Genomic DNA, 16,816 nt, shown 5'->3' with positions numbered 1-16,816 from the left:
TGAAGGAACACGACACAGTCTATAAAGTTTCAACTTTGGATGAAGTTTATTGATACCAACGAGCATAAACAAAACTCGTCCGTTCCAAATGTAATTGACAGAAAGAGTAGTTAGTTTTCTGTTGTGTGTGTGTGTGTGTGTGTGTGTGTGTGTGTGTGTGTGTGTGTGTGGTGGTCACTAATTACTGAAATGATCATTCCGGTAATTCTATCGCTAACTGTTTACGGGTCACTGAGCAACGTATCGACTACCTGACTATTCAGTGATTAATATCTGTTTTATTCAAACCGTAAATCGACTCACACTTTAAGCATCGGGAACACTTACTATCCCTTCCGATAATTCTTTGATAATTATTATTAAGTTAATGTCAATAAATCACAGTCGGTGTCACCCGATCCTTCACGCGACTATAACGTGCGACAGCCTACCGCGTACCTCAAACTTCGCGCCGATATTTCGAAGTCCGCGCGCGATTTGTTTGTAACGAAGTTTGGCCGTGGTTCCCTAGAATATTTTCTAAACCGACTCAGGGTTGTGGAGTATCAGTTCTATGTCCATTCCTAAAAATTACAGAGGACCCGCACTCTATTACGACTCGACCGCGCACTCGAGCAACTCTGAAAATAACGTCCCTCTCGAAGAGAAAAAATATCACACGTAAAGTACCATTGTGATCTGCTATGTCAAAACACATTTATATCCGTTCATAAACACTCATTACCTATTGATCCCAAAACGTATTGTACATAATTAAATTCTTTACTCCACAAATAACTTATAAAATTTAGAAATTATTTACACGTATACTGCGTCAATCACAACAACAAAATCTCGACTTCACGGGTTACTACCTGTTTTGACTGTGCTGCTCACAAGGTTATCCGACTGTAATGGACATCCCTACAAGATTATTTCTTAAAGATTTTGAAGGCTACACAGACAATTACCCGTCGTGAGAGTAACACTACTGACAACACAGACCCTGGAGTGCACAGACTGATCGTCTTTCCTATAAAGTCGGATACCCGTACCGTAAACAGTTCTCTGCCTACCCTGGTTCGAGTAGCAGAAGTTTAATTATAACCATCCTGTACTTGTCAGGGTTTCATAATGTTAGGAAAAATGGAGGAGGAGGAAAAGAAAATTTTATACTGCCAACAGGGTCTCGGTACTCTACTGAACAACTGTCGACTTCAGACGTCGATATCGATCAAATCGGTGGTCGTTTTGACGTGACGTGTCAGTACGTTCGTTTGCAAACCCTGTATAATGAAAACTGTGAGCTCATCCACACGACTGCTAAAAGTAATCCATTTAACTTCGGCTACACGATAAATCGGTCAAATCCGAAGGCCGTAAATTCGACTAAATACCTGGGCATTACAGTTAAGAACAACTGAAACTGGAAAAAACACACAGAAAATGTTGTGGGGGAGGCGTGTCGAAGACTGAGTTTTATTGACAACCTGGAGTACTCCTGCACAGAGTGGCATCCTTACCAAATGGGATCAGTAGAGTACATCGAAAGAGTTCAAAGAAGGGGAGCACGATTCCTATTACCGAGAACTAGGGGAGAAAATGTTATCGACACGATACGGGATTTGGGTGGATATCATTAAATCAGAGGCTATTTTTGTTACGGCGGACAGAACCGTCTCACAAAATTTCAATCACCAACTTTCTCCACCGAATGCAAAAATATTTAATCGGTGCCGACGTACGTAGGGAGAAACGCTCGACGTAATAAAATAAGGGAAATCGGAGCTCGCACGGAAAGATATATAAATGTTCGTTTTTTCCACACACTGTTCGAGACTGGAAATAATAGAGAAGTATCGCAAAAGTGTTTCGACGAACCCTCTGCCGGGCACTCCAGTGCGATTTGCGTATCCGCAGAGGTGCAGACGTAGCATGCGAGATACGCACCTGTGCGCAAGTTTCTCTTACCTCCGACTCTGCCGGCACAGGCAGCGGTGGGGGTGGCTCCCTGACGGGGGTGGACGAGCTGGACGAGGAGGCGGAGGCGGAGCTCCGAGCCGACCCGCCCCCGACGCTGTGGTGCCGTTTGAGGGTGCTCGAGTTGCTGCCGCCGTCTGCGCCGCCCCCGCCGTCCGGCGTCGACGGCGTCTGGCACGACCGCCGCCTCCGCACCGAACCTGCGAGACGGGCAGTCGAAATTCAGTTCTCTGACTGCGATGGACAGGAAAGAGGAAAGGTGGCCACTCGACCGGAGCCGAGAGACACCGCGGTGCTCAGACAGAGTGGCAGCTACAGAGCTAACGACAGTCGACGTCCGATTTCTCACCGTCACTGAACACCTGACACGGTCCTCACTGTGGGCTACACGAGTCGCAGTCGGCACTCGGTTGCCGATTACAGGCGACACGGGCAGATTTCAAACAAAAAAAGAACGATTGGGAGAAAAACGAGAACAAATAAAAGAAGTCGACAGGACTACAAATGTTATACGGTACATTATTAGAAGTACAAGAATAATTGCATTTAAGCTGATTAATTGAATAAAAATAATAATAAAAGTCGTCCAATTAGATTTAAAAATAAAAAAATTTTTCTGCATCTGATGAGATTTTGAACCTACAAGCTTCTACTTGTCAAGTTTATACCTTAACCACTTCACTAGGGGAGAATGTTACATTTATAGCTCTGGTGACCCAGTTGTAACGATGAACTGTGGTCTTCAAAAAATTCAGCTTCACACAATGTCGCCTGATGCGAGCCAATCTCTATAACTACAATAACTGTACATGTGACACTGAATTGTGTCTTGGGCAGAAGGATCCAGTAGTGTTTGGTCAGTGCTGTGCATGAAACGTGTATTTCATTAGCTTTTGTGTGTGTGTGAACAAACCCAAACAAGAGACTGGAAGCAAGGTGATTAATTATTGTGGAAGTTCGGCAACAGCAAATGATTTGGGTGAGAGGCTGAGTGCTCAGATTGGAGGAAACCAGCTCTGGTGAGCGAAGTGTCAAGTATCATCTCATTTGAATCAGACTGTAGTGACAACCGTACTGTGTTACGTGTGCCTCTTTTAAGTACGTACCTGTCTTCCTTTCTTTCCCCCTCCCTCCCCCCCCCCCCCCTGCTTCCATTAGTTCTGTTATCATGTTTCAAGTTTTTTTGTACAACCACCAGATGGCAACTGAGATGTGACACCATTAGAGTTTTAAATTTTATCTAAGTTATTGTTAAAACAGTGACAGGTCAGAAACAGCTGCCGGCCGGTGTGGCCGAGCAGTTCTAGGCACTCCAGTCCGGAACCGAGCAAGTGCTACGGTCGCAGCTTCGAATCCCGCCTCTGGCACGGGTGTGTGTGATGTCCTTATATCTGCGGTGGTTCATTTACGGGGAAGTTTTTCACGATCAATTACTGCAAAACTTAGCATTCGGAAGAAGGTAACAGAGCAGCAATCCAGTTGTCTCACCTCCAATTCTGAGCCTAAGGTGTACCCCCCAGCAACATTTGTTACGTACGGAAACCCAATAGTGCACGAATACGAGAAATATTACATCCGTGCGGCTCATCACCAGATAAAATCGTGAGTCTCAGTAAGACAATAAAAACTGCCACTCTCGCTCCTATGCGACACTTACGGGAACGGGATACTGTACGCTAACTGGAAATATAAAAATAATAACGTGAAACCCGTCGAGAATTTGTGAAATTAGAACAGCGTGCCGGAGCGGGACTCAAACCCGGCACCTCCGCCCCTCGTGGGCGAGTGCTCCGCCGACCGAGCGCGACTTGCGACACGGCCTCATAGTAGCTCCTCTCTCCCGTCTTACGTACTTCACACGAGTTCCTCGGCATTCCTTGCAAGACTAGCACTCCTGAAAGAAGGGGCACTGCACTGAAATTGCTCAGCTGCAGCTGAGGGGATTTCCAGCCTGCAGGGGCCCGCGACACAGCGCTCGCGAGGCTCCGTCAGCTGTGAAAGGCAAAGATTGCAGGTTCGAGTCCCGGTCCGACATATGGTGTTCGTTCTGGCGCACAGTAAAAACTGGTTATCTGGGAACTTTGGTAAAAATTAAGATGGAAAATTCGTGACTTGCTGTGGTCAGTTAATACAAATTGTCACACAAACATGCTTACCTTTTCTTTTTCTTTTTTTACAATCGTATTGACCAACTAGGATCACGTTGACAACTTCAGTTCCTCTTCTTCTTTTGTTGTTGTTTCCTATTTCTCCAGTATTCCCTCATGTTCTCCCCACGAAGTCTCTTCCTTTCTTCTGTCCACGTTGTTCCCGATTTTTTATTTCTTCTGCTTTGAAAGCTTTCCAAATTTAGTATTTTGTTTTTAAAATGGTTTCTTTCTGCTATTTGTGATTCTTTGACATTGTTTCTTTCAAGATCTTTTCTTACTTCTGTAATCCACGCTACTGTTGATTTCTTCTTCCAGAAATATAGGAGTATTTGTTTTGTTAGTCTATTTCCATCCATTCGGTAGAGATGTCCAAAACAGGTTAATCTTCGTTTGGCCATTACTTCAGATATTTTCTCTATATTTTTGTAGATCTCCTCATTACTTATTTCCAACCATCTGTAGTTTTCATTGCACCCATTATTTTTCTAGTAATCCTTTTTTCCAGTACCTCTAGTTCGTCCATCTTATAGTTCATTGTTAGACATTCAGATCCGTGTAAACATTCTAGTCGTACCACTGTGGTGTAGTGTTTTAGTTTTGTTTTTCTAGATATACATTTCTTGCTGTAAATATTTTAGGTCAAACCATATGCTCTCCTTCCATTTTGTTAATTCTTACATCTATTGCAGATTTTTCTAGACCATTCTGTTGTATAGTGTCTCCAAGATATTTAAATTTATTTACTCGCTCTATTTTACCTATTTGTGTTTTTATGTATTTTGGTGCTTTTTTATATTTGTCATGAATTTTGTTTTCCAGCTGAAATTTTGAGACCAGTTCTGTTTGCTAACTTTGGGAATTCAGGGATGACCTTGGATTTCCTACTCTTTACAAACACGGTTACTAATTATTACAATTTGAAAAAAAAAATATATATATATATATATATATTATTAAAATTTTTTGTTATAATTACTGCTCAATCTACTTTATCATTTTGCTCAGTGAAACCGAGACAATTTTTAATGAAAGTAAACCGTTGTTGTTGTTGTTGTGGTCTTCAGTCCTGAGACTGGTTTGATGCAGCTCTCCATGCTACTCTATCCTGTGCAAGCTTTTTCATCTCCCAGTACCTACTGCAACCTACATCCTTCTGAATCTGCTTAGTGTATTCATCTCTTGGTCTCCCTCTACGATTTTTACCCTCCACGCTCCCCTCCAACACTAAATTGGTGATCCCTTGATGCCTCAGAACATGTCCTACCAACCGATCCCTTCTTCTGGTCAAGCTGTGCCACAAACTTCTCTTCTCCCCAATCATATTCGATACCTCCTCATTAGTTATCTGATCTACCCATCTAATCTTCAGCATTCTTCTGTAGCACCACATTTCGAAAGCTTCTATTCTCTTCTTGTCCAAACTATTTATCGTCCATGTTTCACTTCCATACATGGCTACACTCCATACGAATACTTTCAGAAATGACTTCCTGACACTTAAATCAATACTGGATGTTAACAAATTTCTCTTCTTCACAAACGCTTTCCTTGCCATTGCCAACCTACATTTTATATCCTCTCTACTTCGACCATCATCAGTTATTTTGCTCCCCAAATAGCAAAACTCCTTTACTACTTTAAGTGCCTCATTTCCTAATCTAATTCCCTCAGCATCACCCGACTTAATTCGACTACCTTCCATTATCCTTGTTTTGCTTTTGTTGATGTTCATCTTATATCCTCCTTTCAAGACACTGTCCATTCCATTCAACTGCTCTTCCAAGTCCTTTGCTGTCTCTGACAGAATTACAATGTCATCGGCGAACCTCAAAGTTTTGATTTCTACTCCATGAATTTTAATACCTACTCCAAATTTTTCTTTTGTTTCTTTTACTGCTTGCTCAATATACAGATTGAACAACATCGGGGAGAGGCTACAACCCTGTCTTACTCCCTTCCCAACCACTGCTTCCCTTTCATGTCCCTCGACTCTTATAACTGCCATCTGGTTTCTGTACAAATTGTAAATAGCCTTTCGCTCCCTGTATTTTACCCCTGCCACCTTTAGAATTTGAAAGAGAGTATTCCAGTCAACATTGTCAAAAGCTTTCTCAAAGTCTACAAATGCTAGAAACGTAGGTTTGCCTTTCCTTAATCTTTCTCCTAAGATAAGTCGTAAGGTCAGTATTGCCTCACGTGTTCCAGTGTTTCTACGGAATCCAAACTGATCTTCCCCGAGGTTGGCTTCTACTAGTTTTTCCATTCGTCTGTAAAGAATTCGTGTTAGTATTTTGCAGCTGTGACTTATTAAGCTGATAGTTCGGTAATTTTCACATCTGTCAACACCTGCTTTCTTTGGGATTGGAATTATTATATTCTTCTTGAAGTCTGTGGGTATTTCGCCTGTTTCATACATCTTGCTCACCAGATGGTAGAGTTTTGTCAGGACTGGCTCTCCCACGGCCGTCAGTAGTTCCAATGGAATATTGTCTACTCTGGGGGCCTTGTTTCGACTCAGGTCTTTCAGTGCTCTGTCAAACTCTTCACGCAGTATCATATCTCCCATTTCATCTTCATCTACATCCTCTTCCATTTCCATAATATTGTCCTCAAGTACATCGCCCTTGTATAGACCCTCTATATACTCCTTCCACCTTTCTGCTTTCCCTTCTTTGCTTAGAGCTGGATTTCCATCTGAGCTCTTGATATTCACACAAGTCGTTCTCTTATCTCCAAAGGTCTCTTTAATTTTCCTGTAGGCGGTATCTATCTTACCCCTAGTGAGATAGGCCTCTACATCCTTACATTTGTCCTCTAGCCATCCCTGCTTAGCCATTTTGCACTTCCTGTCGATCTCATTTTTGAGACGTTTGTATTCCTTTTTGCTTGTTTCACTTACTGCATTTTTATATTTTCTCCTTTCATCAATTAAATTCAATATTTCTTCTGTTACCCAAGGATTTCTACTAGCCCTCGTCTTTTTACCTACTTGATCCACTGCTGCCTTCACTACTTCATCCCTCAAAGCTACCCATTCTTCTTCTACTGTATTTATTTCCCCCATTCCTGTCAATTGCTCCCTTATGCTCTCCCTGAATCTCTGTACAACCTCTGGTTCTTTTAGTTTATCCAGGTCCCATCTCCTTAAATTCCCACCTTTTTGCAGTTTCTTCAGTTTTAATCTACAGGTCATAACCAATAGATTGTGGTCAGAGTCCACATCTGCCCCTGGAAATGTCTTACAATTTAAAACCTGGTTCCTAAATCTCTGTCTTACCATTATATAATCTATCTCATACCTTTTAGTATCTCCAGGGTTCTTCCATGTATACAACCTTCTTTCATGATTCTTAAACCAAGTGTTAGTTATGATTATGTTGTGCTCTGTGCAAAATTCGACCAGGCGGCTTCCTCTTTCATTTCTGTCCCCCAATCCATATTCACCTACTATGTTTCCTTCTCTCCCTTTTCCTACACTCGAATTCCAGTCACCCATGACTATTAAATTTTCGTCTCCCTTCACAATCTGAATAATTTCTTTTATTTCATCATACATTTCTTCAATTTCTTCGTCATCTGCAGAGCTAGTTGGCATATAAACTTGTACTACTGTAGTAGGTGTGGGCTTCGTATCTATCTTGGCCACAATAATGCGTTCACTATGCTGTTTGTAGTAGCTTACCCGCATTCCTATTTTCCTATTCATTATTAAACCTACTCCTGCATTACCCCTATTTGATTTTGTGTTTATAACCCTGTAGTCACCTGACCAGAAGTCTTGTTCCTCCTGCCACCGAACTTCACTAATTCCCACTATATCTAACTTCAACCTATCCATTTCCCTTTTTAAATTTTCTAACCTACCTGCCCGATTAAGGGATCTGACATTCCACGCTCCGATCCGTAGAACGACAGTTTTCTTTCTCCTGATAACGACATCCTCTCGAGTAGTCCCCGCCCGGAGATCCGAATGGGGGACTATTTTACCTCCGGAATATTTTACCCAAGAGGACGCCATCATCATGTAATCATACAGTAAAGCTGCATGCCCTCGGGAAAAATTACGGCTGTAGTTTCCCCTTGCTTTCAGCCGTTCGCAGTACCAGCACAGCAAGGCCGTTTTGGTTAATGTTAAAAGGCCAGATCAGTCAATCATCCAGACTGTTGCCCTTGCAACTACTGAAAAGGCTGTTGCCCCTCTTCAGGAACCACACGTTTGTCTGGCCTCTCAACAGATACCCCTCCGTTGTGGTTGCACCTACGGTACGGCTATCTGTATCGCTGAGGCACGCAAGCCTCCCCACCAACGGCAAGGTCCATGGTTCATGGGGGGGAGGAAGTAAACCGTATTGGCCCAAAAATAAGTCACCACCACATGTAAACCACACCCCTAAATTCAGAGGTGGGGGGAAATAAAAATAAAAGATAAAAAAAATTGCACATAAATAAGCTGCACACTGATTGAGAGGAGAAAAGTTACCAAACATTTATCTGTACATACTTGCAGGGTGCAAGTATTACCACAAACATTTGCCCTAGTATTTGATAGAACACCCTGGCAACATCCTTTGTCTTGTTAATATCATCGCTATCAGTTCTGGTATTCACTTCATCGCCCTCACTCCTACCACTCTCTTCACTCTCTTCCCTGAGTGCATCATCCTCATAGCTGTGCTGCACATTCGACAGGCGGCACCTGTCGAACCCCTCGGAGGTGGACTGACGATACCGAGGACTGCAGAGCGAGAATCCACTCGCACATAGCGGTGACCGGTGACTCCTTTAAGGGCACGGTCTACTTCCGGGAGGCAATCTGGATACATTTTTTAGAGGTTGCCCTCAAACGGCACTTTTACAGTCACATCTAGTAGCTGTAGTTTTCAAGTCATTCCTCCAGGTCTTTTGTCCAGCAAGTTTATCTTTTACTTCAGCAGCTAGATGTCCCCCAAAAACATACAAAACTAATACGGCCCTCTTAGCGAGGGCTCCAGACGTGCGATTCCGAATGTCACACACCAGTTGACCGTCAGTAGCGTCATTATTCGGCCCTTTTCTTCGCAGCCTATCACTGAGCATTTAGTAAATTTTTCTCTGGACACAGTTTTTCTCTTCAGAACGACGTAACGGGGATAACCTCCTTCCATCAGCTGTAACAGCTATCATCACAGTTATCCCCCGCCCCCGCCACCCCACCTGTTCCCCTCAAGGAGATACTTTTTGCGCCTTTTACGTCTACTGTCGTATTGCTCGGCACGTTAAAAAATACTTGTGGCTCGTCAGCACCTCCAGTCCGATGAAAAGCGTACGCGTGACACCTTTGCAACTGTATGACGTAACGCTCGAGCTCGATCAGCTTCTCCTCGACATCTGCCGGCTTCCTTCGTGCCAGTGCAGTACTTCGTCTGAGAGCGAGGCCATGTCTCTGCACAAACTGACGACACCGACCGATACTCGCACGAAATTCTCATTGTGGCACGTTCGAGACTTTTGCGACTTCCGAGGCTTTCAGTTGGATAATTTCTCGTCAGATAGGCACCCCATCTTTCCTCTTATCTTGCACATAGGAAAGAAACTTAGCTTCCAGTTCCTGATACTTGCCACATTACAGTTCCCTTAACAATTTTATCGACGAAACTGTCCCGTTTCATTTTCCTTCTGAAGAGAGACGACATTACACACGTTATGCTCGTCCAGTCCGTACCTTGTTCTGGTCCCTCTTTCGGTCACAGTTTCGGCACGGTGCACAATTGTAAATCTGTAGCTCACACCGTAACTGTGCCGAATTCCTCGGCTCGAAGGTGGTTTTTGCTCTACTCGGTCGTGCGTACTGTCACGAAATGGACTTTCTTAGCAGTATCTAAATGCAACTGAATTATAAACTAACAAAATAATCCTGAAAGACCTACACAATGTTAATGTCAATCAAACACTGGTAAAAGTTTGCACTGTCGCGTAAAAGAATGCACCGTCACCTATTCGAGATACGGACACTAGTCGCACCGTCGCAAATCAGCTTCACATTTGTACGGCAAATGGTTGTAGGGAGACAAGGCAGCAGGTATAAGCCGCACCCTAACTTTTTGAGGATCAAATTCGGGTAAATAGTGTGGCATATATTCGAGTCGATGCAGTAACTAAATAAGTTAGATTGCACGCTCTAAGTGTCCGTATCAAATTTTGTGAGAAACTCAAAAGTAGATGAGGATAATAAAGTTTACAAACGGTAGAAGATATTACCGACCTGCTCTCTGGACAGTGCCCACGTTGACGTTCACAGAATCTGCCAGGTCGACCGACGGGGAGAAGACGGACGTGGGCGTGGTGGCCGCCGTCGAGGGAGAAGGCGTCGACGGGGTGCAGGCCACCGTCTCGCCCACCTCCTTCAGCTGTCGCGTGATCGACGTCAGCGGCAGCTTCGGGTTCACCGACGGCTTCCGCTTGATCGTGCCTGTCGTCGGGAAGTCGCACTCGAACCTGCGGGCGGAGGCAGGGGGTCAGAACACCGCGGTACTGGCAGGCGGGGATGCCGTGGGGCGTCGGAGTGTGCGACTTGTGATTTCCGAGTATACCTCGGCACAATTCTGTCAATCTGAACGAATTTTGTCGTAATATAGATTTGGTCAATTTTCTTAAAATAATGGAAACAAATTGTTTGCAGTGAATGGATAATTTGCTTAAATGAAGACGATTCATGCATCTCGAGAAAGTTATTTTTTTCTCAGTACTGCTGACGAGATAACAGTCGATCGTAAGTTTAGAATGCCGATTACTTGGAAATTGGTGGAACTCTAACAAAGGTGATACTGCTAGAAGACTAAAATAGGTAAGCAATTATTCCAGTGCACTCTTATTTTGCTTAAATTACTTTCTATCTACATATCGATTGCAGTCTTTGATGCAGGGACAAAATTTGGTTACAGAGCTGCTGACAGCAAAACTGGGAAGCTAAAGAAGGAGACAGAATTATTCTACACGGGCAGTCTTTGTCTCTGCATAATACAGTGAGAATCGGCTGCCTGCACTTCAATGGAGTAGGGGGTTACTGGGAGGGCAGGACGCAGGGAGGGGCAGGGCGGGTGGGGGGGGGGGGGGGGGGGCGGACTGCTTGCACCTAAGATTAAATTTTCCTGCAGATACACATGCACAACATCAGTAATTATTTTCTCTTGTGAAAACATTCCCTTTGAAGTGCCAATGCAACATAACGCACAGCAAAGTTGTCTGCCCTCCATTTTTATAGCTTTCCTCAACATTTTCCCTCCCTCAGCCCCCTGGAAACAGTCTAATAGTATTGAAACCCAAACATGGCGTATTCACTTATCAATGTTTTCACTCGTCGAGGTCGGTACAGGGTAGTCACCTTTTATCTTTCTCGTGCGTATTTTCCTAACAACTTTCTTATAACAAGGGGACCTCACACACTGGCTCTCTCCAGTTTTCTTTGTACTTACAAATTTGCGTAAGATTCCGGACGTGAATTTCATAAAGCAGTGCAGCAACACAATTCTAAAAAAGTCAGAATAAAACTGCCTTTGAAGAGTAGATGTTTGGAGTCCTGCTGTATACGAAATGGCTGAAACTCACTGACGGGACCTGCAGTAGCAGACCATCGTGTAAACTTTTGTAATTGCGAAGTTGGCATTTCAGGTCTCAGTAGGGGCCACATTTATTACTTTTCTTTCAGTTCTTTATTTATTATCACACTGAAATACTAAATAACAAACAAAGAATGATATTTTTGATAAAAGTAACATTCTCATTTATAATTGCTAACTGCATAACAAGAAATTAAAACTTTGATAAGACACACAAAATGTCTGCAGATTCCATTAATAACATTGAAATGTTTGAACTTAAATGATCTTAACAATCTTCTAATTTTCGAAGTATCCACTTTCCTTTAAAAAAAAAAATCCATAATGGTACTGCTCTAGAAAATTGAAAAGTCTTAGCCCGTAAGGTCCCCTCCGGAAAGTCACTCTACTCGTCCCACACCCCGCCACCGCTCTGCTCTCCCCACTGCCGGACCTACACGCACCCGGCAGCCGCTGTGTTGCCGGAGAGCGTGGAGGCGGTGCCGCCGCTGCCGGCCGCACTGCCGCAGCACCCGTCGCTCAGGCAGCCGCTGGAGCTGGAGCCGGTCGAGACGGCGTCCGCCGCCGTGCCCCCGCCCCCGCCGGGCGAGTCCGAGGGCGAGCCCGCGCCCCCGGTCCCGCCGGACCGCGCGCCGCCGCCCCCGAGCGCGGGCGCGATGGAACTGACGGAGCAGGAGCGCGCCTGCGCCAGCTGGTCCAGGTCGTCCTGCGCCAGCTCGTCCACCAGCGCCCGGTAGTTGTCCATCAGCTGGCGGCCAAACTGAAACAGACACGGCAGTCGTCCGTCAGGTGGCGGCCAAACTGAAACAGACACAGTAGTCGCCCTTCAGGCGGCAACCGAACTGAAACAGACACCGTACTTCTCCGTCAGTTGGTGGCCGAACTGAAACAAAACACACTAGTTGCCCATCAGCTGGCAGCCAAACAGTTTAACAGACAACAGTTTTCCACTAGCTGGCACACAACCCGAAACAAAACACGGTAATCGTCCGTCAGCTGGCGACCGAACTGAAACGGTCGCCGTAGTCATCCGAACCGAGAGACCGAGGCGTCCGCCACCGAGTGGAGCGACGGCTCTTTTAGGGGCGGCACCTCTGCCTCGCCGCAGTTTCAGCTCTTACGTTACGGATGTTTTAGATTCTAAAACCTGTGTGAGTAATGAACACAAAACAGAGAACTGCAGCCAGCTACTCGCTCGAAATATTTGTTTATTCCCGTAAACTAGTTCTCAAAACTTTTCAGGTTCACCTTTAGACGGGCCACACGGAAATTGCACGCTTATCGCAACAGCGTCGTGCCGACTGCCATTTCCTTTACGCACACTGTCCGGCTGACGAGGAGGAACGGCAGAAACCTCAGACAGGTGGGTCCGCCTAAACGTCTTCTCCGCGACAGACCTCTCACTCGGCTGTGAAGTGTGTGCCGTTTTCCCATCCGGCAGATTAAAACTGTGCGCGAGACCGGGCCCGAAACACGGAACCTCACCTAACGAGAGTGACACGATTTACACTCCTTTCGAGGTTTTGCCAGATGTATTACGCTTTAGCAGACCTGAAACTTGACGACGAGGTCTCCAGTTGACGTAGGCGGTAGAAATACGATAAAACTCACCAGATATTCTTCGAGTCTCTGAAGGAGTACGAGTGCTTCCAGATTTGCATCGCTGTAAGTGACTACTGCAGAATGAGAGACACTCAAATTTGTCTTTTCTCCCGTCAGTCTTTACGAGTCGAAAGTGGAAATGACTCGGCAGTAGTGACACAATTAGTTTGCTCGATCGATCCCGACGCTTCATTCGTGGACTAGCACTCCGAGAAGAAACAGTGTGTTTAGTTCTGCGTTTGTAAGTAGTGCGATATATTTTGTTCAGTTTCTCATATTTTTCAGTCAATTAGGCAGTCACAGAAGTGAAGTGTATCTTCACTGCAGACTTAATTCCACTCTTCACTGATGAAGGTAACAGACAAATTCACATCTGTGTCACTGTGGGGCAGTCTCTCAGGCACACTCTAGTCCAGACACGATCTCGTACTTCTAAAGACATTCCACAAATATACGGCGAGTTTCACCACATTTTTGCTGCCCGTTTCATTCGGAGAACCTGTCATTAAATTCGACACCTGTTGAATCACGGTAATGCAGAAAACTGTAGAAGAATACATTAGAAGCACTGCGACAAAAGGAACACGTTCTCAGTTCGAGTCCCAGTCTGGTACACAGTTTTAATCTGGCAGGAGAGCTCGCTCTGACGACAGTTTCTGACAGAAGTTTTCGATACACTCTAAATCTTCAGATTTTGTAGTGTCCGAGTGTGATTCAGAGGGATCAGAACGGCAGAGGAGGAGGAAACTGTACTAAATCTACCTTTTAAAAGCACAGGAATAAATTGTACAAATTCACGGTGCTGAATAAAGTGAACTGCTGAGAGTGACAAATGACAGCACTTTCTGTTGTGCTACAAAGTGAAACTGGTTTGTGTCCGTGCTCTGAGAAAAGCTCAAACTTTGTGAGCAGACTACCACAAAAACGAAAGACGACCGTGCAGTACAAAAGTAACACCGCGACAAAGCGCCGGGCGCGGTCCGACAGCTCGTACGCGGCGAACACCGGACGGTGCGAGCAGGCGCTCACCTTGGCGAGGCGGATGCCGACGACCCACCGGTGCAGCGAGGCCTCGTCCTCGGCACACAGGAACTTGATGTACTTGGTCGACTTGGGCTGCTGCAGGCGCGGGTGCTTGATGGCGAAGCAGAAGTCGGTCGGCGCCTTGTACTTCTTGCGCCAGCCCACGCCGTAGTAGACCTGCAAAGCGACGGCGGTTTCAGTACACTGGGGAGGCAGCTGGTCGTGTGCTGTCTCCGTGGTCTTTACCGGGAAATGGACATGACAACTACACTATTGGCCATTAAAACTGTTACACCACGAAGATGACGAGCTACAGCGAAATTTAACAGACAGCAAAAAAGATGCTGTGATATGCAAATGATTAGCTTTTCACAGCATTCACACAAGGTGCTAACACGAGGAAAGTTTCCAACCGATTTCTCATACACAAACAGCAGTTGACCGACGTTGCCTGGTGAAATGTTGTTGCGATACCTCGTGTAAGGAGGAGGAATCCGTACCGTCACGTTTCTGACTTTGATAAAGGTCGGATTGTAGCCTATCGCGATTGCAGTTTATCGTATCGAGACATTGCTGCTCGCGTCGGTCGAGATCGAATGACTGTTAGCAGAATATGGAATCGGTGGGTTGAGGAGGGCAATAAGGAACGCCGTGCTGGATCCCAACGGCCTCGTATCACTAGCAGTCGAGATGACAGGCATCTTATCCGCATGGTTGTAACGGATCGTGCAGCCACGTCGCGATCCCCGAGCCAACAGATGGGGATGTTTGCAAGGCAACAACCAGCTGCACGAACAGTTCGACGACGTTTGCAGCAGCACGGACTATCAGCTCTGAGACCGTGGCTGCGGTTACCCTTGACGCTGCATCACAGACAGGAGTGCCTGCGACGGTGTACTCGACGGCAAACCTGGGTGCACGAATGGCGAAACTTCATCACGATGGTAGCATCCGTGTTTGGCGACATCGCAGTGAATGCACATTGGAAGCGTGTATTCGTCATCGCCATACTGGGGTATCACCCGGCGTGATGGCATGGCGTGCCATAAGTTAAACTTCTCGGTGACCTCTCATTCACATTGACGGCACTTTGAACAGTCGACGTTACATTTCCGGTGTGTTACGACCCGTGGCTATACCCTCCGTTCGATCCCTGCGAAACCCTGCATTTCAGCAGGATAATGCACAACCGCATGTTGCAGGTACTGTACGGGCATTTCTGGATACAGAAAATGTCAAGCTGCTGCCCTGGCCAGCACATTCTCCAGATCTCTCGCCAACTGAAAACGTCTGGTCAATGGTGGCCAAGCAACTGCCTCGTCACAATACGCCAGTCACTACTCTCGATGAACTGTGGTATCGTGTCGAAGCTGCATGGGCAGCTGTACCTGTACACACCATCCAAGCTCTGTTTGACTCAATGCCCAGGCGTATCGAGGCCGTTATTATGGCCAGAGGTGGTTGTTCTGGGTAGTGATTTCTCAGGATCTATGCACCCAAATTGCGTGAAAAATGTAATCACATGTGAGTTCTAGCATAATATATTTATCCAATGAATACCCGTTTATCATCTGCACTTCTTGTTGATGTAGCAATTTTAATAGCCAGTAGTGTACTTACGTACACCCCATTTCCGACATTGTTCAAAACAATAAAATTACCATCTCCTGACAGTGAACTTCTCCACAAAATTAAATAAAAAACTCACCTCAAAACTCTGTGTTACTTTTATATATTTTTTACTTATTTATTTGTTTGCTTTTCCAGAAATCAGTAGTGCCATAAGGACTTGTGTTACATCTGACTGGGTATTCTACACACAGGGTGGTTATAATTAAACTTTCACTACTCGGGTCAAGTTAAACAGGAAACTATTTACCATATGGGTAACCAACTGCACAGGAATGAAGTCCAGATTGTGTGTTTCGTCAGTAGTGTCACCGATACGACTCCCCGTCGAGTGCCGGTACCGGAGCGTCTAAACACGAGCGACACAGTTGCAGACGTCGACACGGATCCGGACGAGGTGAGGGGGGCTTTACTCGTAAAACAGTTTTATCCGAAAGATGGCAACCGTGTCGCTACTCTTCGAGAGTACTGACACCTTTAAGGAATACGGAGAGACTTCTTTCCACACTGGGGTCAAAGAATCCCATTTGGAAGTTTGAATTACCTGGCGATTCGTGAACGGCTCACGAGAGGTGCCGACAGCCAGTCGTACTACACTCTGTCACAGAAGTTACTGTCGTCACTGCCGAGAATACCGGACGCGAAGTACGATCTTCGAGCGGTGCATGTCTGTGTCACAACAGTCGAGAACACAACAGTCGAGAATTCCGCAGCTCACTGTTCGAGAAGTGCTGCGAGTGACTGCGAAACAGTAGCCGCACGAACTTCACAGTACTCGTTGAGTTTTGCAATGTGACGCACACGTCATGTTTCTCGTAAAGGTCCAAATTGGTTACACGTGACCTAGGAACGTTTTTG

General features: G+C 45.4%; 1 protein-coding gene across 6 annotated transcripts in view; it reads right to left on the bottom strand.

Moving 5' to 3' along the window:
- The window catches only part of LOC126443008 (amyloid beta A4 precursor protein-binding family B member 1-interacting protein-like), a 536,811-nt gene that overhangs the window by 21,948 nt on the left and 498,047 nt on the right, over positions 1–16,816 (bottom strand). For all 6 annotated transcript variants that reach the window (XM_050090859.1, XM_050090857.1, XM_050090858.1 and 3 more), the window contains 4 exons: positions 14,336–14,506; positions 12,148–12,464; positions 10,351–10,583; positions 1,951–2,159 (listed from right to left, as the gene is read on the bottom strand). In XM_050090859.1, the coding sequence (XP_049946816.1) occupies positions 1,951–2,159; positions 10,351–10,583; positions 12,148–12,464; positions 14,336–14,506 (930 nt within the window). The remainder of the gene's footprint in view (positions 1–1,950; positions 2,160–10,350; positions 10,584–12,147; positions 12,465–14,335; positions 14,507–16,816) is intronic.

The sequence above is a fragment of the Schistocerca serialis genome, unplaced genomic scaffold (assembly GCF_023864345.2).
Source record: "Schistocerca serialis cubense isolate TAMUIC-IGC-003099 unplaced genomic scaffold, iqSchSeri2.2 HiC_scaffold_1420, whole genome shotgun sequence".
Lineage (NCBI taxonomy): Eukaryota > Metazoa > Arthropoda > Insecta > Orthoptera > Acrididae > Schistocerca > Schistocerca serialis.
This window is presented reverse-complemented; position numbering and strand designations above follow the sequence as displayed.